Source organism: Ischnura elegans, chromosome X, assembly GCF_921293095.1.
Source record: "Ischnura elegans chromosome X, ioIscEleg1.1, whole genome shotgun sequence".
NCBI lineage: Eukaryota > Metazoa > Arthropoda > Insecta > Odonata > Coenagrionidae > Ischnura > Ischnura elegans.
In genome coordinates this window covers 103,261,479-103,282,800 of record NC_060259.1, presented here as the reverse complement: position 1 = coordinate 103,282,800, position 21,322 = coordinate 103,261,479, and the positions used below count along the sequence as shown (strand labels likewise).

The 21,322-nt window shown below is 39.4% G+C and overlaps 1 protein-coding gene across 3 annotated transcripts in view; it reads left to right on the top strand.

The window, feature by feature from the left end:
• The window catches only part of LOC124171909, a 129,536-nt gene that overhangs the window by 71,468 nt on the left and 36,746 nt on the right, over nt 1–21,322 (top strand). For all 3 annotated transcript variants that reach the window (XM_046551319.1, XM_046551318.1, XM_046551320.1), the window contains exons 4-19: nt 11,954–12,035; nt 14,188–14,387; nt 14,723–14,863; nt 15,130–15,359; nt 15,454–15,647; nt 15,928–16,087; nt 16,487–16,691; nt 17,017–17,186; nt 17,271–17,439; nt 17,777–17,956; nt 18,088–18,270; nt 18,352–18,534; nt 18,783–18,959; nt 19,046–19,248; nt 19,632–19,799; nt 21,168–21,311. In XM_046551319.1, the coding sequence (XP_046407275.1) occupies nt 11,954–12,035; nt 14,188–14,387; nt 14,723–14,863; nt 15,130–15,359; nt 15,454–15,647; nt 15,928–16,087; nt 16,487–16,691; nt 17,017–17,186; nt 17,271–17,439; nt 17,777–17,956; nt 18,088–18,270; nt 18,352–18,534; nt 18,783–18,959; nt 19,046–19,248; nt 19,632–19,799; nt 21,168–21,311 (2,789 nt within the window). The remainder of the gene's footprint in view (nt 1–11,953; nt 12,036–14,187; nt 14,388–14,722; nt 14,864–15,129; nt 15,360–15,453; nt 15,648–15,927; nt 16,088–16,486; nt 16,692–17,016; nt 17,187–17,270; nt 17,440–17,776; nt 17,957–18,087; nt 18,271–18,351; nt 18,535–18,782; nt 18,960–19,045; nt 19,249–19,631; nt 19,800–21,167; nt 21,312–21,322) is intronic.

The window sequence follows — 21,322 nt, the reverse complement described above, 5'->3', positions numbered from 1 at the left end:
ATCTCTAGGATTAGAATTCGTGCATAAAGTGGGAAGTAACATTCAAATTTTGAAAAACTGTTGCCGAAATGACCACCTAAAAATCTTACTTGCAAGTGCTTTTGAAGGTGCAGAAAATCCACAGAGAAAAAAATCATTCGCCTTGACCAGGATTCGAATTCGGATCCCCCGATTTCCGGTCGAGTGCTTTAGCCAGTTAAGCTACCGTTGGTTATCGCTTGAAGTGACTTATCTATTCACGAGGAAAAGTTGAATTGATGGCTTACGTAATTCTGAATGTGTACAGAGGAAGTAGTTTTTTCTGAGAAAAAGTACGTGGAATAGACTCTTTTGGGGTTCTCTGCTTCCATTATTGTTTGAAAATAAGGGGTTCTCAGTGGAATGTGAACGTATGAGTGTAGAGCATCGTAGACTAATTAGGAATTTGGAAGAATTAGGAGGTTTTTGGAACGATCGAAGAAGCAAACGGTATAAATGATTCATTGAGATACGCCTCCGTATTCCTTTGGTCTTGGATTCGAGCCGAACCGGAAGTGTTCGCAACCATTCAGGTCAGCACGAGGGAGTGCGAGTGTGTTTCATCTTCAGCTGCATTATTCGATGTTAAAGTATTTGTTTTAGGTTTCCATAACACAATATGGCCCTTTTCTAGTATTATGAAAATGAATATTGTCCTTATATATATCCATGTGCAATGGATTTTTGATTTAACATTTTGTCGGTGTGGAATCGAAGAAAATGTCTCCGCAGTTCTACAATGGATTTGTTTTTGCCCGATACGTGAAACCTAGCTTCAGATATTTCTCTTAATTATCAACTTATATATCGGTTGGGGCTATTATCAATAAATTTTATCCCCTAGTATTGTCACGTCTTTTAGCCGCCGGGATTAAAATCATCATTTGTTCCATTTTATTTGAGAATAGTATTAATTGGATATTTACAACGATATCGATGGTAAATTCATGTTGAAAATATATCTCCTTTCAAACAATGAAGAAGTATTTTAGGAATCATCCCATTTTCAAATTCACAACTTTGCATGGGAAATAAGTTGGCTACATATCGATAAAATATTACCAACAGTCATGAATCCTAAGATTGGTTTGACGCAATCCTGTTCTCTTGTCGGCTAATCTTTTAATGCTCACATAATTCCTCTGCTTTACATCCTTCGTCGCCTTGTCTTCTTAATCCGAGGTCTTAATCCTCTACCGCTCCTCCCTTCCATCGGTCCTTCAAAGATAATCGTCATAACTCCATCGTGTCTCGAGATATGACCGATTAAATTGTTCCGTCTTCTACTTAAGGTTTTTAAAAGATGTCTCTCCTATTCTTCTTCCGCATCTTTCACACCATTTATCCATTTGATCTTCTCCTATAACACCACGTTTCGAAAGTTTCCAACCTTCGTTTGCCCGCTGTCTTCGTACGTGAGATGAAATATTGCGCAGTGAAAACCGAGTATTCGAAGAAATGCTCCTTGATCTTATGGAAAGTAGTTGAATATATCTATGGCCACACTTTAAAGGCCTCTAGGGAAAGAGATCAAATGTGGTTTCGGTGAAGGGGTAAGACCTTTAGTAGGAAAACGTAATAACTAACAAAATACTCCAAATTGTTTGAGTACTTTGAAAGTTAACTCGGGACTCAAGTCCCTTTTGACCCATTTCGAGTGAGTGACCGACATTTTTACATCACAGGAAGGAAGGATAGCATGTATCCAAACAGCATAAAAGGAAGCGAATAAAATGCTTGAATGCTGACTGAATTTTCTCTTGAAATCACTCCGTTCAAAATTCCTTTTTGAGTTTGATGACGGAGAGCTGAGCTTGAGGTCATTAAATGCCAGTAAAGAGGACAGAGTGAACGTAAAAATAATTTGTAGGGCTGGCCATATCTTTATATTTAAAAATTTGATTTTTTTTCTTTAAGTATGGTTTCTAGCCATCATGAGTGAAATTTCCCTTCTCAAATTTTACTGAACCTATGATGTACTTCGTCCCATCTTTACATTAATCAAATCCTGATGAATGTGCCCAATATGGATTTCGACCTCAATTTTCCCTTTAAAACCCCTCGCATAATATTACGCGTGATAAATGAAAACTACATGCTTAGATAATTGATAACATATTTACTGATTATTTAAAACGAATCCCTGGAGTCTATAGAAATAAAAAGCTCCCCATTTGCCAGCCATTATTTTCAAGGTAACCAAGGTGAAAGACGAAGGCATTAACATGATCCGCTGTGAAGATGGCTTAGTGGCGTGGGTGAGATGACCCGTTAGCGTTCGTTAATATCACGAAAATGATAATCCTTGTTAAGAATTTACTTCACGGCAACATATTTCCTAATATGTGGAAGAGAGAAGGAGCATAAAAGTTTCAAGATATTGTAAAATTTGCGACTTGTATTTTTCGAGGGCCAGGCGCGAAATAGCATCGCATGCTACAGAATGAGCCACGTGTCTAAGTATCCAAACTATGAGGGAATTCACGACGGAGTGTATATCCTGTCTTGCTCAGACGAGAAATCATTCAAGTGATATCTGGTGATTTTTCCGGGTATTCTTCCGCGTTTATCCATTTTGTAGGACAATATTTCGCCAACGTTCCAGTTGGCTTCCTCAGGTACACTGAAGTGCCTTTCCTTCTTCCTTCAGTGGAACTGAGGAAACCAACTGGAACGTTGGCGAAATACTGTCCTACAATATGGATAAACACGGAAGAATACCCGGAAAATCACCAGATATCATCATAATCTCCGCGGAAGCCTACTTGGAAACTTTGAGAAATCATTCAAGTCTGATGTAAATCAGCCTTGACGATTCTGCACTTTTTCCCTACCTCACCTGGTCTTAAATAATCACTAAAACCTTCGAGGAAATCTCTGCGCACTGGTCGAGCGTCTGGAACTGAAGTTCAGATGAGCCATCATTTATGGAAATGTAGCTGAAGTTTGTATTTGTGCTCGAAGTCTTCCCGTAGAGGCTACTGTAAAAGAGAGACCAACAGGCATGGAAAAATATTCAGCCTAAGGCTGCTGATGTCCAATGGAATGAAATGTATAATGAAGGGATTATGATGAAGTGTATGTTTCAGAATTAGGAGATATAAGGTGAGATTAATGTGAAAAAAAAACTAAGTGAATAAATTGAACTGAAGGGAAGCCAGTTAGTTCTGCGGCAGTCTCAAAACTGTCAGCAGTACGGGCTAAAAGTAATGATTATAAACCTTAGCGGTGTGCTCTCTCCCCTCCCTTGGCCTCTCGCCTCTTCGCTCTAGTGGCATCTAGTCCGAAACGCGGCGACACGAGCGATTTTTCAAGCCCTCGCGTGCAGTGGGATGGGAAGAAACAGCACGCTCCGAGTTGATGGCATTCACGCCAACGATCGCGTCACGCCAAGTGTACTCTCGTCAAAATTGAAATAACTGTTCATTGGCAGCGGATTCCCCTCTTCCAACTTTTCCTTTTGGCTGCAATTACATCCCGCCGGTGCCCTTAGCGTGGCGCCCTTAGATACAGCTTCTTCCCGGCTGCGAACCAGTTTCTTGCGTCATGCTCGGTATAACCAAACTACCGCATGAGCCATCAAATTGATGATATCGATAAAAAAAAGATATTGCCTCTCAGAGGCCGTTCCTCTTCTTTTGGACTGCCAGCCCATTTGCACATCTCCCCTCGCTCTCCTGTTATGCGTGTCATTTCAAGTTCCCGATTCTACTGTCTGATTGAAGCTACGGTTCAGCTAATATTCAATACTCAGCATGCTAATTGGTAAATTCCCTCTAATTTTGTTTTAAAAACTCATATCGTAGCGGAGAGGATAATACGCTTGGCTCCCGCGTTCACATCTCGGTTGAAGCCTTCAGACACCCCCTAACTACGAGAAGAGCGAGGTGGCCTAGGGAAACGAACTGGCACCCTTACCCTTAAATGTGTGAAATACACACGCCTGTGTCTTTGTTCGAGGTGAGCACTACCCTCATCTATCTAAACTAACGTACGGGTCACTCACGACACGGGTACGATTTTTTAAAAATAAATTACAATAATAAATATTTAATGGTCAGCATGACATTATTCGAAGAACAAAAGAAAACTATTTTAATGTGCTCAGAATCGTGAATACCATTTAGTTTTGCTAAATTTGAACGCGTTTATATCAATTACTAAAAAAAATGCCGGCACTACTTGATGTTTCTCTTTTTCTCTCATCCACGATTTTTAAAATTTATTCCAGGGCTTTATTTTTATTTTCCCGAACTCGCCATTAATGAAATATTTCAATGATTTCCCCCGTAAGACTGTCTTACTCACTACCTCTTTGAGTTTGTCTTAATTTGGCCCATTCTTCGAGTGAATAAAATAATGCACATGTTTCAATACTTCATAGGCTCTATTATAACGGATTTGAAGTGCTAAACTGGCGAAAGGACCACTTAATAAACTTTCGTGAGTCATTTCTTTGGTGATTGCGCATAGCAGGTTTCCCGCTAGCCGCGAGTATCCGTTCTTGGGCTCAATCCGTCGAATTCTCGCCACCTCCGGGAACACGTCAGCGGGAATGTCGGATCGGCGGCGGTGGTGATGTTTGCTTAGCAGTCACCCCATGCCTCTCTGCCCCCCCCCCTCCCCCCCGAAATCCCGTTGCCTCGACCCCACCCCACTCCGCCAAAGACCCGGCCGAGGAACCTCCATTTCATTACTTAACCTTGCCCATGGTGCACTTAAACTTTTCATATTTTAATGAAATGAGGATATTGTGCAGTTATTACGACTCGTTGTTCATTTTAGCTTTGAGGTTGAGGAAAATTAGGGGTATTTTAACGGAATTCGCAGTTTTACAACATATATTCGTGCAGTTGCAACCCCAAAAATGAGGATGCATCTTAAAAGCTACAAATATTGGTCATTCGTTGTACAATGGAAGCAGCATGCAAGTTTGCACAGCGTTATTCAAAATATGCGTTAGTAGGCTTAACAATTATTTTCTAATGCAGGGTTGCGTATAGTATTCATATAAAAATAGAGGACCAATCGTAGGTATCATATTTGGTGCGTTACGCTTTCCGCCAAGGTAGTGCGCTACCTTAAGGTTAGGTTCTTTGGACACTACTTTTGCTTGAAATTCGTTTCTGTTGACTTTCTTGATGCTGGAGCTAAATTCTCTATTCAGTATATCCATGATACTTTTAATCTCGAGAAGTCTTCCATGATTCACGGTTAGTATAAACAAATCACGGAAGAAAAGCTTATGAAACAAATGACTATGGTACTGCGTGCTCTAAAACTTTCACGCTAACTCGTACTCCACCGAGCCCTACAAAATTTTCCCGATAATTTCATCAGATTCTGAGATAATGTTTTCTATGATCGGCTCTATTGACCTTAGGCTAAAGGAATCTTACTTGAAGCCTTGACGAAGGCGGTAAATTTGTCGATACGTCGGCTTAGATAAAATACATTCATAATTTTTGTCCAACATCCAAGAAAATGCGAAGGATGGTTGTAATGCGTGACCCGGTCCTCACTCTCGGACGTCGCAGCTGGGCTCTATTGACCTTAGGCTAAAGGAATCTTACTTGAAGCCTTGACGAAGGCGGTAAATTTGTCGATACGTCGGCTTAGATAAAATACATTCATAATTTTTGTCCAACATCCAAGAAAATGCGAAGGATGGTTGTAACGCGTCACCCGGGCCTCACTCTCGGACGTCGCAGCTGGTCGTGTTGGTCCATCGTCCCTCGCCACCCGAAATTCTCTGCGCACCCCGGAAGCGACTCGAGCGCTCATCCCCGCGCATAATGAAGAAGCCGATCGAGTTGAGAGCCGCTAGAGAAACACTCGCCTCCCGTTACTCTCCCCTTGGCGAATGTGGCGAGCTAATCGCCGCCTCCCATCGGAACGCTGCAAAATATTGCGGGATAAATTTCGGGATAGCTGTTGGAATGCCGAAACCTTGGGAGTGGAATTTATTTGGAAAATATCCCCTGAAGCTCTGGGCTCATTGCTAATTACAATAAAGAGTCAATATAAGACACTGTCTCCGGCGTTCATTTGTGGAACTGCTTCATCATAAAATAAAAATACTTCGTTCTATTCCACACTTTATTTTAAATAGTACGACCCGGGTCTCTGCATATCATGCTATCATCAGAAACCCGGGTCGTAAAGTAAAGTGTGGAGTAGAACAAAGTATTTTTATTTTATAAAGAGTAAATAAACACCCCGTAGGTACTTTCTTGAGGTGGCTTCGAATTGTCACAATTCTCGTTTCTTAACGCCTGCCTTCCTCCAACAGGGATTATTCCTTAGCGCATTTAACGTTAATTATTTCCTTTTTAGGTGATTTATTATTTTTATACGATAAATCATGTATTAAATAACTAAAATCAAGATGCTGTTAAAATATGTACTGGAATTTTTCTTATTTTGAGCCGTGTATTGGAAACTAGTGAAAGCGTTCCTTAAAATCCATAATGGACTGAGTCTGGGAAAAATCGTTGTTTCTATGATTGGCTATCATTAAACAGTATCTATTTTTCTGCATTAGTCGGTTGGTCGCGTTGGTCTGCTCACTTATCTTCAATCCAGAGGCCACGCCCGTGGGTGCTATCCTGCGTGGACGTGGATCGTATTGGGCCCGGTTGTTAACCCCTACGGTAGCTGATGAAAAGACAGCTCTTTCAAATCTTCCGTATTTCGGGTTTTCGAAAAACCGTTAGCAACAGGAGACTTCGGGCCACGATATTTCATACCGAATCATGGATGTAAATATAGATATTTGCTTTTCGTAATTATCGATTCCCCTGAGTAAAATGCAACTGCTCCGTAACACATGAACCTAGCAGGCTGTGCTGAGTATCCTAAGAATGAAATCTTCGCTTTGTGTTAGCACGTTCGGTCCCAAAACTACAATTCTTTCCATGTCAACTTGATCGTATTCCATTTTAATTGGGAACTATAACATTTATAATGCCACCGAAATACGACGCCCTGGGAGAGTAATAGTCCCCGTTGGGACTTCCTGTCCATTACGGAAGTCGCAAAAAAATCTTAACATTCATCAGGTTTATACATGCGTGCGAAGTCATCGATTATCTCGAAAACCCCATTTGCCTTTCCCCTAGGAAATTGTTCGGGTGAAAGCGTTGCCCGCGCCAAAAGTGATCATAAATTCCCAGAAATTGATTGATGCGAGCAGTCATTGCCGTACGGGAAAGATACCCGGAAATATCGGGCAGTAAGCACCGTGGCGTGGTAGGCCTTAGGTAGCTGTCAGAAGTGAATCACTTGAGTTGGCGGCAGTGTTATTTTACCGAAACTTGTAATTGGTACACGGCTTCATTTTCTTTTGTGTAGCAATTTCTGAAGTGCCAACAGGTTCTCCCAATTGCTAGCATTTCAACATGGAAGAAACACATTTAAAAACCAACCGTGGTCAGAATATCCAGGTAGGACTTGAACCCGCGACCTTCGGTATGGCACCCGATGACTTATTCCCGCCGCCTCTGAGGCCGGCTTTTTCTTAACATATCATTAGTTTCGTTCGATGTCACAGTATTACGGTTGATAGTAGATTTGTTCTATATTTCTATAAAATTGAAATTATTGAATTTTTCTTTGAAATCATACGTTATATTTGGGTAGGCAAAGTAATCGAAAGTAAACTTAGCTCATTGTTGCGCATTTAGATTTCCAAAACTAGAACTTTCATCCCATTTCATCTCATCTGCAGCCTCTTTAGTCAATGTGAATTATCATGGGTTGATTTTAAGGTTCGGTTAATGTGATAAAACATTAATTCACGCGAAGGAGACGTATGAAAACCCTCGGTGAAATACTGTCAAGACTTGAGGTGCCACCGTATAATTAACATGAACTGATTATATTTTACGAATTTCTTATTATTATTTAATATTGATTTGAGTAAATTTTGATGAATGACTTCGGGCAAGAACGGTTTAAATTTAAAATATTTTGTTACTCGGGTAAACATGAAAATTATATATTTATATTTACTGTGACATTTTCTCTGTTGCTAATGCATCAGCCTTTCAAGACATTTCATTTGTAAGAATGGTAGTGAGTATTAGTTTTTTGTATCAATGTCTCTGCCATCTATTTCGCGCGAATGACCGGTGTTGGCTGGTAAACTGAGAATGTAGGGGTGCACTGCTTCTCTTCACCTTCACACCACGAGAGGTTTTGAAAATACCGCCGCTCTGAGACAATGGTATGTAATTGGAAGTATTAAAAAGCAAACCGTGTTCTTCGCATCAAGGCATTACCTTATATCTGAATTTTATTCAATGAATGTTGAATTGGCATCTTTTGACGCCGATGTTTTTTATTCCGTTGGTATCTTGCAATATTAAAAGATTCGAAAATAATGTTAGAAAATGTCATCGCAAATTTTGGGAAACCTCGACCTTGGCGCGGATTTAAGTCTTTGTTCAGGGGTGGGTTTCATTATTTACCACAATACCTCGCTACTGTAATGCGTCTAAGGTGTGATAGTCGTAGACAAGTGGCGTTTAGATATTCATCAATTATTGTTAAACTTGCTTGTTTCGCTGATTAAATAAAACTTACAGTGGAGAGATACCTCAAAAATTACCATCTTTCCAAATTTTCCCTGGTATTTCGGGGGGTGGGGTCGCCGCCATTATTCCTCCACTGTCTCAACTGAACCCAATTCACCGAAATTATAATACTTAACAGCATTAATATTTTAGCAAATTAAATGGTAACAGAAACAATTCCCCTGGTGATGCTAGTACCGTCTTTTCTCTTTCACCACGCGCACCTCTTTTGCTTTTTAGCGGTTTCAAATACACCCGATTACTTCGAGAGACACCCGATTGCTTCAATTTTGAATGGTATCCGCAGGGGAGACAATTGACATAATATTGTCTCCTAAAATTTGCGTCTAAATAAGTCCCGTTTCATAGCAATGCATGTACTATTATTATGGGCAAGTAAGTCATTTGTGGCTGTCGATTGCTTCATTAGGCTTGCGAAGAACTTCACTGCCATGATAAAACGGGATCATCTTTTATGGTTGGTAATGAAAATTTTGTCTTATTATTATAGTTATCACATTCAATGATTTTCTTGAATTCACTGCATTTGTCTCGGACATAGGAATTCAGACGAGTCTCTTCCGTAATGCTGGCAGCGTATTTGTATATTGCTTTTAGTGTTCTTTGACTGACTGGCAGAAGGTGACTGGTTTCAGTTGCGGTTGGATGAAAACTCTCCCAACTGAGACAATGCGATGGTTAATGGCAGTGCTATTGTCATATTTCTTTGCGTATCCTCCTCAAGGATTCAATGACCCACGTAGCTTTGTTTTGATATTGATAGGTCACTCACAAATCGCGTTCATACGAAGACTATCAAGTCCACTTAAACGTGCCCTCATGGTACCGTAAAGGTAAGCTGCCGACTAGTTCGGAGATATTTCCTTGAATAATATCTTAGTATCTGAACGTATGAAAATTATAAGCTGCCGACTAGTTCGGAGATATTTCCTTGAATAATATCTTAGTATCTGAATGTATGAAAATTCAGTAGTATAGAAATTTATCTCGAGTGCTGTAGCGTGTTTGAAGGCTAAAAAGTGACTTCTAGTCTCACATAGTATCATTTTCCGGCGCGCCATAATTTGCGCGTGTGGAAGCGTGAATCCGCTTCATCTTAATGCTGATGTCTTGCCTCGTCTTCGTAAATACACCAGCCTTAGAGCTTGCATTGATTAGTGGTTTTTATCTTCGCTGATTTGTGAGCGTAATCCTTCTTGGCATACAGTTTTGCGGCTATTTTAATCGGCGCAACCCCTGCAGCATTGTAAATTCTTATGCTGGGTTATTCCATCCAAATGTATGCAGACTGTGCGGGGTTACTATTCCGGAGGCTTTTCAAAAATATTTATCTTGTGGACCTATGTGAGCCATTTATAAATTAGCCATTATTGACTTTTCAAGTTTTTAATGTAGCCATTAACAAACACCAAAAATGCCCATTCCAGCGCGCTTGGAGAAAAGATTCCATTTTCATCTCTCAATAATTTGTCTTCCAATAAGACTAGAATGTTGAAATTTTATTTCTAATAGCAATTTCTTATTTTTTCCCTTATTGCATAATTTTCGAATTAAATGGAAAGCCTAGTATACATTTCAAATTGTCACAAAATTGTATCAAAATGGCATTTTTTTACAGTGATGAAAAGTTCTATTAGAAAAACCCAGTGTGGGCTAGATAATAAAATTCGTGGTACTTAATAATGTTATTGGATATTTGGAATACATCGCATATTTTTGAGCTTGTATAAAATGTGAATTTGAAGTGTGAAATTTAAATTCCTTTAAATCTTCGAAATAGAAGCGTCACTCATGTTAGAAGAGCATAACTTCTCTCGAAGTGAAGGAAACGTACGTCGTGTGATTTTTTTAAATCAAAATTTACGCTGGTCGGTAGAATAACACTGGCGGAGTATCATGTGCTACTTTCCAACGCCGAGTATTTGAATGATGGCTGGCTATTATTTTAGGGGACTCGCCGAGGATTGTCCTTTTCTGACCCACAATGCGCTGTCTCTCAATGGAACGTTACCAGTAAACGTCGTCGCTATGGCTCGCGATTTTGCGCTTTCGACATCCCTCCTCTCTCCTTGGGATGCAGCCACACCCAAGTGGCCTTCCAAGTCACTCACTCGAGCAGAAGGGTTTTGCGCCGGGAAAACGGCTGCCGCGTGAATGATCGGTTTAGGGTTTGTGTGCATTTTCAATTACCGACGTTGCAAAGTGCAGTTTTTGCATAGCTTAGCGAATATGGAGTCAGTTTCCGTTATCTGTGTCATTTTAATTTCCGTTTCCTTCTCTCGGCCACTGTTGCTCAAGTCTTTAGGCCAGAGCACATACAGCAGCATGAGTCCAGGAGCATTTCAAAATATGCTCAGTAAACCTGATCGAATGACGGCCACAGGCAGTGTTTAGTGAAAATTGCATTTAAAATCTGCATTTTCATAAAGGTTCTTATGACGATACTTGTCTTTTCATACGAAAATGTTAGTGAATTCGAGAGTACATACGTCGCTAGAAACTCATGCATTGGTCGACTAACCTTTAGAACCATGAGAATAGTAAAATTTTGGCTGTTTTGTGGACCATGTATTTATAAAATTATCTGCTTGACTCTTCTTCACTCCCCTGTCTATACGTGCGCTACCATTGAGTCATGCTTGGTTCGGCAAATACAAATGCTCAGTGTTTGCCAAAGCATTTATGGATTCATCGAATTTTTATTCTCCAAAAGAGCTGATCTCCAAATCCATTGGAACTGTGAATCCGGATTTGCTTGGGCAATCTCGACGCCTATTCATGGCAGTGCCTATTATTGTTTTTCCCCTTCACATTCCTTCCGCTTCCCTTAATTTACCCTTCCGGCTCTCCTTATCCGGTGAAAAGTATGAGAGCCGGTGGAGAAATACCTTGTGAGATTTGTAACCGTGTTCTCTATCTGCTAAGGTTTAAAGCGAACGTCAATTTTCATCGGGTAAATGCTTCCATAAGACTTGCAGCTGCGCTTTATTTTATTTCTCGACTTATCTTAAATGCGATTTGTCTTAAATTAAATGAAAATTACCGTGTATTTATACTTTTTATTTTGTAGATGCAAATACCTTCCCCCCCTCTGAGTCCCACCAAGTCAATTGGGGAAAAGTTATGCTGCTACTTTATAGCCGATCCTGGAATTCGTGGGAATTAATTCAATGGATGCTGGTTATTTACTCGTAGTTCAGCTTGGCTAACTGTTTTGGATTAATTGTCTGTTTTCTTCTTTAACTGCATCACTTTGAAAGACTTGGACTGTTTAAGTTAAAAATTGAATCTCAACTTAGTGCTCTGTTTTCTAAAAATTCACTTTTTCTCTTTCACAGGATGGGAACTCCGAGGTCTTTACTGCTACAAATTCTTTAGCATACGGCATTCATGGGATAAAGCTGCTGAACTCTGCCGAAGGTGAGTTTTTGCGACTTCTTATTATATATCGTTATTAATTATATTCACCATGTCATTAATCTATGGTTTTATAAGAATGCAGGAGTACCTTCATTGGTCTGAGTAACTTTGCCAAACCATGAGTCGTATGCTCACAGCTCGAGGGTCTGTTTGTGATCCATATTTGGTCAAAGAAAATTTTCCTATTGCAAACAAATATTTTTGAAATCGTCCTACCTTATTTCCATTCAAATTAATCCAGTTATGCATGAAAAATTTCATAAAGGAGATAGTTTAAATATGTGAATGTCACAGCCCAAGGGTGGATGTGGCATTAGAAACAACACCCAATAATGAAAGGATTAGACATCAAATCCATATTACCCCACCACCCACCTCAATAGGCATGTGGTGCAAAGTGCTAGGGCATCAGCCGTTAACGTTTAAGAGAATTAACAAAAAGGTGTGCTTTGTGAGTGATTTGACTGCCTTAGTTTGACATAATGTGTATGAAAGTCCTTTGTTGTCGGGATAGAAAATGAATTTTTAAACATTGGGCATATATCTCTTTTATATTATCATTTCTGTCAATATCCCAAGATAGCTCTGAGAGATATCTGTTTTTAATAGCTTAAGTAATCTCAGCTTAGCACTCAGCCCCCGAATCACTTGTCGCTCCCTGACTAATCTGTGTAAAAGCTGAGTAACGCTCCCACTCATCTCAGTTTTTGACTAGTGGTGCCTGTTGCGAGGGATGCTGGTTTGGCATGCTCTCATCACCCGTGCACTGCTACAAGTGAAGGGGTCTGTCCTTCTACCCATCTGCATCTAGCTGAAATGGCTAACTCTTTCTCTAAAGGCCATTTTACACAGGGTATGTAATTGCACAGTCCGACGTGCGTACGAAGGCGCAGTCAAAATTGCGTCGTGTAAAGCAGTGAATTGCTAGAACACATGCGAGAATGCGTGGATGTGAGATGGCAAAGTAGCCCCTGTTCAAATTTCGTTCATGCATTCGTGCAATTCCTGGCCATTTTAGAAATTAATGCAGTTCTAACATGCGTAATTCCGTGCCCCATGTAAAATGGCCTTGGTCTTTAAATTTTCATAATGTTTGAGGTGATTCAAAATGAAATGCCTTTAAAGTCCAGGGCTTGAATCAATGACATGGCGTCCTCATTTTGGAGGGGTCTCCTCCATCCTATTCATCCTTACAGGGCTACTATTAGCAACTCTAAAACAGTTGTTCCTGCCAAATACTGAGCGTGAACTCGGTGACAAGAAGCAATCATGGCTGTCAGGCCACTGCAGAAAAATGCCTTAAATCCAGTGAGGTGATTTTGTCCCTTGACCTTTCTCTATCTCTTGTGTGCACTTGAGCCAGTAGTTCTCAGCAAGGTAATGGATGGCTAACGTTGGGGGTCAAGAAAAATTTTAGGGCATGTCAACTCATTTTAATCAAGGACACCCGATATTCCGTTCTTGAATAAGTAGGAATAATTATATGTATGACAGAGTATCGCTGTTTCCCATGGCCATGCCCTCTTGTATGATTGATGAATTCAGACTGCGATACTTATTTTTCTTCACTTTCCTGGTTTGGGGGCTGGCCCTTTGTATAAATGCCCTTGGCTTGAATATACTACATATTTACTTCTCGTTTGCTATGGTGTAAATGAATGGGATGAATACGTTAGTCATTTCAAGAGGCAGAGTTGGCACTGTAGCATAACATCCCCATGGTGACTAGCAACATCAGGCAATCTCAAGGTGTCTAGTGGAGAGAATTTCTCATGTGCTTCAGGAACATTTTCTTGACTTTTCTTGAGGAAAAAGCAATCATATCACTAATTCAGTGGGCACACTGTACGCATCTCTGGCCCCCCTTTTTTTTTTGAAAGATCTATCCATAGATCCATTTGAAGTATAGCTATATTTCAAAATGAAAATTTCCTAGTGATGTTCAGGAGTTTTATCCAGTTAATTAGGTTATCATTGCTAGTTCAAGACTTTTTTTGCTGAGCTCCTCCCCTGGGTTAGTATGATTTGTGTATGTTGCGATTGGAGAACATTGAAATGTAATGGTTGATTGTGCTCAAGCTGTAATTGTAATGTGCAATTGCCTTCTTCAAAAAATATTTGCTGTCATGCTTGCATTCTATTCGTGACGTAGGTATGGCAGCGATTTGGTGCTTGTGGAGTCATATGCAGAGAACAACTTCACGGCTGGTGTGGCCACTAGGGGAGGTTTGGTGTCACCAGGGGAGTCGTCACCTCGTCAGAGATCATATTGGCTAGGTCTTGCTTCTCTCGATGACCTACGCACCAATACGCTGGAGTCAGCTGCTGGCCTCCTAGTCTCCCAATATGCAGGTCATTGAAAAGAAAGCAAACATTGAGTGTGGTCTATATGCTCAATTGTGACTAGTGCATGCTCATTGATGCATTCAGGCATATTCAGATTCGGGCCTAATACAATACAGATTTGATGCCAGTATTTGCCTTTGTCATTATATGTCAAGGAAATATTCTTCATAAACATCATAATTTCAAATTGATAATTTCATTTACTTGATTTACATATATTTTACGAAGAATTCAAGATCCAGAAATCAAAAGCTTTATTTTTATTCTTCACTTTTACAATGAATTATCCACTGTTACCTGTTACATAATAATTTTTAAATACGTTTTGAATTATTTTACAGGCTTCTGGGCTCAGAAGCATCCTGATGCTCGTGCTGGTGAATGTGTTGATGTGATCGTGTCTGATGACAATCAATCCTGGGAACTCACAACTTGTGAAAGTTTACTGCCATTCCTATGCCGAGCAAATGCTTGTCCTGAAGGTATGCTTGAAGTAAAATATATTTGCGGGCCTATATATTACTATATCTCATGGCCTCAAATTTTTCACTGAATATTATGAATAAATGTAAATTTGTCACCAGAGCAACCAAAACTTATTCTTTTGGTGGAGATCCTGGTATGAAAATGTCTTAGGAAGTTCAAAATGATGACATTTATGGCCCTACAAGCTGTATCCCATTTAAACGCCAATATTAATTTATTTTGTAAGTTTTTGAACTCATAATTTTTTGTCATATTCTTCCAGGATCTTTCCACTGCTCAAATGGAAGGTGTATAAATGCTGCTTTTAAATGTGATCGTCAAGATGATTGTGGAGATTCATCCGATGAAATTGACTGCCCCTCAAACTGTCATTACTATATGGCCAGCAGTGGAGATGTTGTCGAAAGTCCTAACTACCCTCACAAGTACTCCAGCCTTACCGATTGTAAATGGACGCTGGAAGGGCCTCAGGGTCATAATATTTTGTTACAGGTTAATACATTTGAAAATATTTCCTTACAAAGCTTAATCTATTGTAAATGCATATTTTGGCGAACACTTCCTTCTAAATCATTATTTTTTACAGTTCCAAGAGTTTGAAACTGAGAAGTCCTTTGATACAGTTCAAATTATGGTTGGAGGAAGAACAGAAGATAAGGCTGTTAGCTTGGCAACTCTCTCAGGAAAGCAAGACTTGAGCAGCAAGCTTTTTGTGTCTGCATCCAATTTTATGATAATCAAGTTTAGCACCGACAGTTCTGTTGAGAGGAAAGGATTCCGGTTAGTATATTTACTCGGGATATTTGCCTTAAGTGTACATATTATTAGGGTGAAGTGATGAGTGAGCAAAAATGTTCATGTGCAAAAAAATTAAATTAAGCATAAAATAGTGAAATTATGAATCACCTAAATGTCAATTTTATGCATTTCTATGTACTAAAAAGTATTTGGGCCATTCTGTAAGCCTCATGATGTTCACAACTTGCAGCAGCAGATTGTAATTTGTCTTAATAATCATATTCAGGCATAGGTGAAATTAAAATTTCTCCTCATATTTCAGTGCCTCTTGGAAGACGGAACCCCAGGCTTGTGGTGGACTGTTGCGGGCAACCCCTCAGGCGCAAATGTTAACATCTCCTGGATACCCACAAAATTATCCTGGTGGTCTAGAATGTTTGTACATCATTACTGCTCAAGTTGGAAGAATTATGACTCTGGAAGTAAGTAATACTGCATTTACATGTTCAACATTAAAATGTGTCACAAATGTTGATTCTTCTATCTTCTTTTTGAATGAACACTAAGCAACCAGTATGGTCTCAGTTTTTTAGCTCCCATTACCGTCTTATATCTACTGATGTGCAAAAATTCATTTCCATACAACAGCATGATGTTTTGAGATTGAGCCTTATTCTTCAATTTTTTTGCATACATTGTGACCCACTGGTGCATTGCTACAAACTCTCCAACAGGGATATCAATATACATATGTATGGATAAACGCAGACAATGCTTGGATAAATAAAAATTATATTGTGAAAATATGGTCTTAACTACTTAATTTATGGTATTGTTGTATTTTCTTGTATATGATTACATGCTGTACTTTAAAAATCCAGGTTGAAGATTTGGATCTGGAAGAGAAGAGGGATTACATCCTGATAAGGAATGGTGATTCTCCCAAGGATCAGCCTATTGCTGAACTCACAGGAACTGCTGAAAATAATCCCAAATTAATTATGTCCACGGGAAACAAACTGTATTTATACTTCAAAACTAGTCTTGGAGATTCCAGAAGAGGTTTCAGCATCAAGTATTCTCAGGGTAAATTTTCATTTGAAATCTTGTTTTTACTTAAGACCATATATATTGTGCTATGTTTTGGATTAGCCAAGTTGAGTATCTTAGTGAAGTTAGCCTAGTCATATGAGAATATTCAAGTGGGAACACCTTTTTTATTAAAAAAAATTGTAGTTGACAATTTTATAAATATGAAAAATCTGTTTTCCTAGCCAAACTTTTCAAAAGTTCTTTGCCTTTCAAAATTGATTTACCTTTTAAAAAGTTGATTTGAACTTTGACTCTATAGGGAAAGAAATTCATTCATGAAGTGTATAAAAGGCTTTATTAATTTTTTTTATTCCTTTAGGATGCAGAGCTACGATATCTTCAGTCAATGGTACCCTTGAATCTCCTGCTCTTGGCTTAGCAGATTATCCGAGCAATCAGGAGTGCCTGTTTAAGATTAGGAAACCAGGTGGTGGACCTCTCTCACTGCGATTCAATCAATTTGATATCCACCCCTCAGATGTTGTACAAGTAAGGGATTTGTTTAGAGAATCCTCCCTGTAAAAGTAGAAATTTTTCTTTTACTCAAACCATCAATGAATGGCCTTTTTTTAGGTGTTTGATGGCTCCTCATCAAGTGGCTTGCGGCTTCACCCTGGAAAAGGTTTCACTGGGAATGTAGTGCCAAAAATTACTCTCACTGCATCTAGTGGGGAAATGCTTGTTCAGTTTGTGACTGATGCCCTTCATGGCAGTAAAGGGTGGAAAGCAACATTCTCAGCTGGTAGGTATCCATTGTAACTGATGTTGAGCACTCGATCATGTATGCCTTTTAGGTATCTGAGTTTACTAGTGGCAGTATTTTAATCATTTTAATGTGGCTTACTTTATTCTAAAAATCTCCAGCATCACGAGCTGTAATTTTTCAAATGCTGCAAACTCTAAATTCAGTAACTTCCTCTCATTCCTTTAATATTCTGGATTTTGCAAGAGGCTTGATTAAAATAAAAAGACATTGAAATTTTACATAAAATTTCATAGTGGATAAAATTTTAGGCTTGGAATTATTAATGTGTCTATTTTACTATGTATGTATTAATGATGAATTCATTTTCTTACAGATTGCCCATCTCTGAAGCCTGGAAAGGGAGCATTGGCTTCCAATAGGGATACTGCCTTTGGTACCACAGTAACCTTTAGCTGCCCAGTTGGTCAAGAGTTTGCCACTGGCCGTTATCGCATTACTACAGAATGTTTGCCTGGAGGAAATTGGTCTGTGACGTACATCCCCAATTGCCAAGGTGATTTGCACTGTCTCTTTATTTTTGTAGTGAATTCAAAATGAGGCTATTTCACCACTCTTTTCTATTGACTATTGTCTCTTATGATATCCATATCCTGTCTAAAAGTATTTGTCAAAATTTTCTTTCAGAGGTATATTGTGGTCCTGTACCTCAAATCGACAACGGATTTTCATTGGGATCCACCAATGTCACATACAGGGGCCAAGCAATTTATCAGTGTTATGCTGGCTTTGCTTTCCCTTCTGGTAATCCTGTTGAAAGGGTTTCCTGCACTGCTGATGGGAAATGGGAAAAGCTTCCAACTTGCCTTGGTGCGTAGTGGACAATAGCTTCAACTTTTAGAGCTGTTAGTTAACCTGAGTGATAATTGAGTGTATTCCTTTTTATTTCAGCTTCTCAGTGTGCCCCGTTGCCTGAAACTCCTCATGCTATTCAGACTGTGCTGAATGGAGGTGGTCGCAGTTATGGAACAATTGTTCGTTATGAGTGTGAGCCTGGTTACATTCGAAGTGGTCATCCCGTTATCTTGTGTATGAGTAATGGTACCTGGTCTGGAAATGTTCCCACTTGCACTCGTAAGTGTAAACTTTGAATCATAATTTTAGGTAATTCTGTTGAAACGAGACGACATGCATTAGAAGACAAAATAATTGAAAATCTGGTTTTTCATTTCAATGAACATGTATCTCAATCAGAATGATTTCTGCTATTGATTGGTTCCCTATTTTAAAATACAAAGCTAGTTTTTATTCTCATCAAAATACTTTCAATTCCAACTTCCTCTCATGATGCCATTCAGCTCATGCAAATGCTCTCATTCCAGGTGCAAGGTGCTTTGATTTCCCGGAAATTAAGAATGGATTTTTGACCGACCAAACTAGGGAATATTTCTATGGAGATGAAGCGCGTGTTCAGTGCCATAAGGGCTACAAACTTACTGGTTCCAATATTATCAGGTGTGGTCCTGGTCAAAAGTTTGATAAGTTGCCCAAGTGTGAAGGTATGTTATAAGACTTATTTTTGTCATACTTGAATGTTTAATGCATGAGCTTATCACTATATTCTGATGATAAAATCTTTCTACAGATGTGAATGAATGTGCAACATCTCAGTGTGACCTTGCATCAACGGAATGTATCAACACGCCAGGGTCTTTCCATTGTCAGTGTAGACAGGGATTCTCTCCCAATCTTGAATGCAGGCCAGTTGGTGATCTTGGTCTAACCACAGGCGGAATTCCAGATGATTCTATTCATGTGTCTGGATTTGAGAAGGGATATAATAAAGAGGTGCGTAACATGAATGGTGTCATGCAAAACTGGTACCTACTGCATTTAGTATATGATTTTTAAAAAATCTTTCTGTTATCAACTAATAAACTTAGTGTGTCACCCTTATCTAGCAGCAAGTTAGGCTTACTAATCATTGTAAAATTGCTATTTAATGTGAGTGACTTAAAGTAAGTTGAAAGTGGAATTGAGGTTTCTCCTTGCAGTCAATCAATTTGTGTAGTGAGCTCTTTAGAGTTGCTGGCTCAAATGTGAAGATCTGATTGTACTTATTTTTTAATTAAGTTTCATGAGAATCCTGAACAACAGAGCAGTAATATAATCTGGCATGTGATGAATTAGGTAGGCACTAATAAATATTTCATGTGTGCTTCTTTATCCAGTTTATCCGACTCAACAGTCATAGTGGGTGGTGTGGCACTAGTCCAGAGCCTGGTGCCAACTGGGTGATGCTGGACATGAAAGCACCAACCATCATTCGTGGCTTTAGGACACAAAGGGTTGCCAGGGCCAATGGCAACTTGGCTTTTACATCAGCTGTGAGAATTCAGGTACACGCTCCTCCCCACTACTCAAGTCAAGTTAAAATATTAGGTTTTGTAGTACACATTAAGTTTAAATTCTGTTATTTTTACTTCTATTCCTAACATTATTTTTATAAATGCAATTTCTCAACAATAGTGACTACTATCTTTGGGTCATCATATGCTCTGAGAAAAATTGTCAAAAAATGCAGGAGGATAGAAATAATTGTTGATCATGGAAAAATGTATGGAAGTCAAAGTAAATGAGATATAAATACTCGTGTATATTTCTCATTGCCCTGAACTACAGTCCGGCCGTCGAGAGTTGTCCGATGACAGTTCAAGAGGAGGGGCGGAGAACCCTGCGCCTGCACGGTTTGCAGCCAATTGCTGTCCCCCAAACGCACCTCATACCCTCGCCCAGTCATACAACGTTGTCTCATGGATATGAAGCACTGAAACAAGCCTGAGCCACCAAAACAAGCCCTTTCTGCGAATCGCCAAAACAAAGGAATCTTCCTTTGGGTCCTTCACGCTCGTCGTCCCTTCTGGTTCCTTTCTTAAGCGAACCCTTTTGTTTACGTGTGGTGTGGGCGTTTCCATTTCTGACCTGGCAACCTTGCCCCCTACTCCTTCTAGCTGTCATCGGACAACTCTCGGCGGCCGGACTGTATATGCATAAGTAAAAAAATTGGTTACATTATAATCATATTACAGCCGACACCCGATTATCCGGCTGCGGTACATGCGTGTTGCGGATTATCCGTGCATAATTTTCACTCTCGCTCAATATTTCCGCGATCTTTATAAAAAATAAAACCGAATGCAAAATCACCGGAATCACTCCATTTTAATGCAAGGATACACCGGACTTATTATTTCAATTAGAATCCCCTTCGTAAAACGGAAGCAATTGCGTGCTAGCTGCATTCACAGGAGCACTGTGGTCCTGGTCCACCATGCTGTAATTTATACCTGTACGGTGATGTTCAGGTTGCCTGATTAGTTACTCAAATACTTTAATTCTTAATTATTAAAGGTAGCCATGGTATGGGCCATCTATTACTAATCTTTCAGAGATTTTGGGATAGTATTTGGAGATATAAAGTTATTATTTTTCAAAGTTAATTTTTTTCTGTTGTGAAGTTCCAAGAAAAGGAGGTTGTCTTAGAATGGTGTTCATCTTAGATTTCTGCGATACATATAGTGATTCCTCTCAAATTCCTGACAAAAGTTGAAATCGATGGTCATTTATCGAATTTTCTCAACATCTGATGACCCTATTCATGATTGTCACCTGTTTGCTGAAATCACTTTCATATGGTGTACATACTGTTGATTAATGCTGGGTGTATGAACGCAAGATGATTATGTCATTACGTCTTCTCCTTTTAGTACACCGATGATCTCACTGACGTTTTCAAAGACTACACCAATCCAGATGGGACTCCAGTTGAATTTAGAATCTTAGAACCTACTCTGTCCGTTTTAAATTTGCCTATCCCAATTGAAGCTCAATATATCAGGTTCAAGATCCAGGTATGTATTGT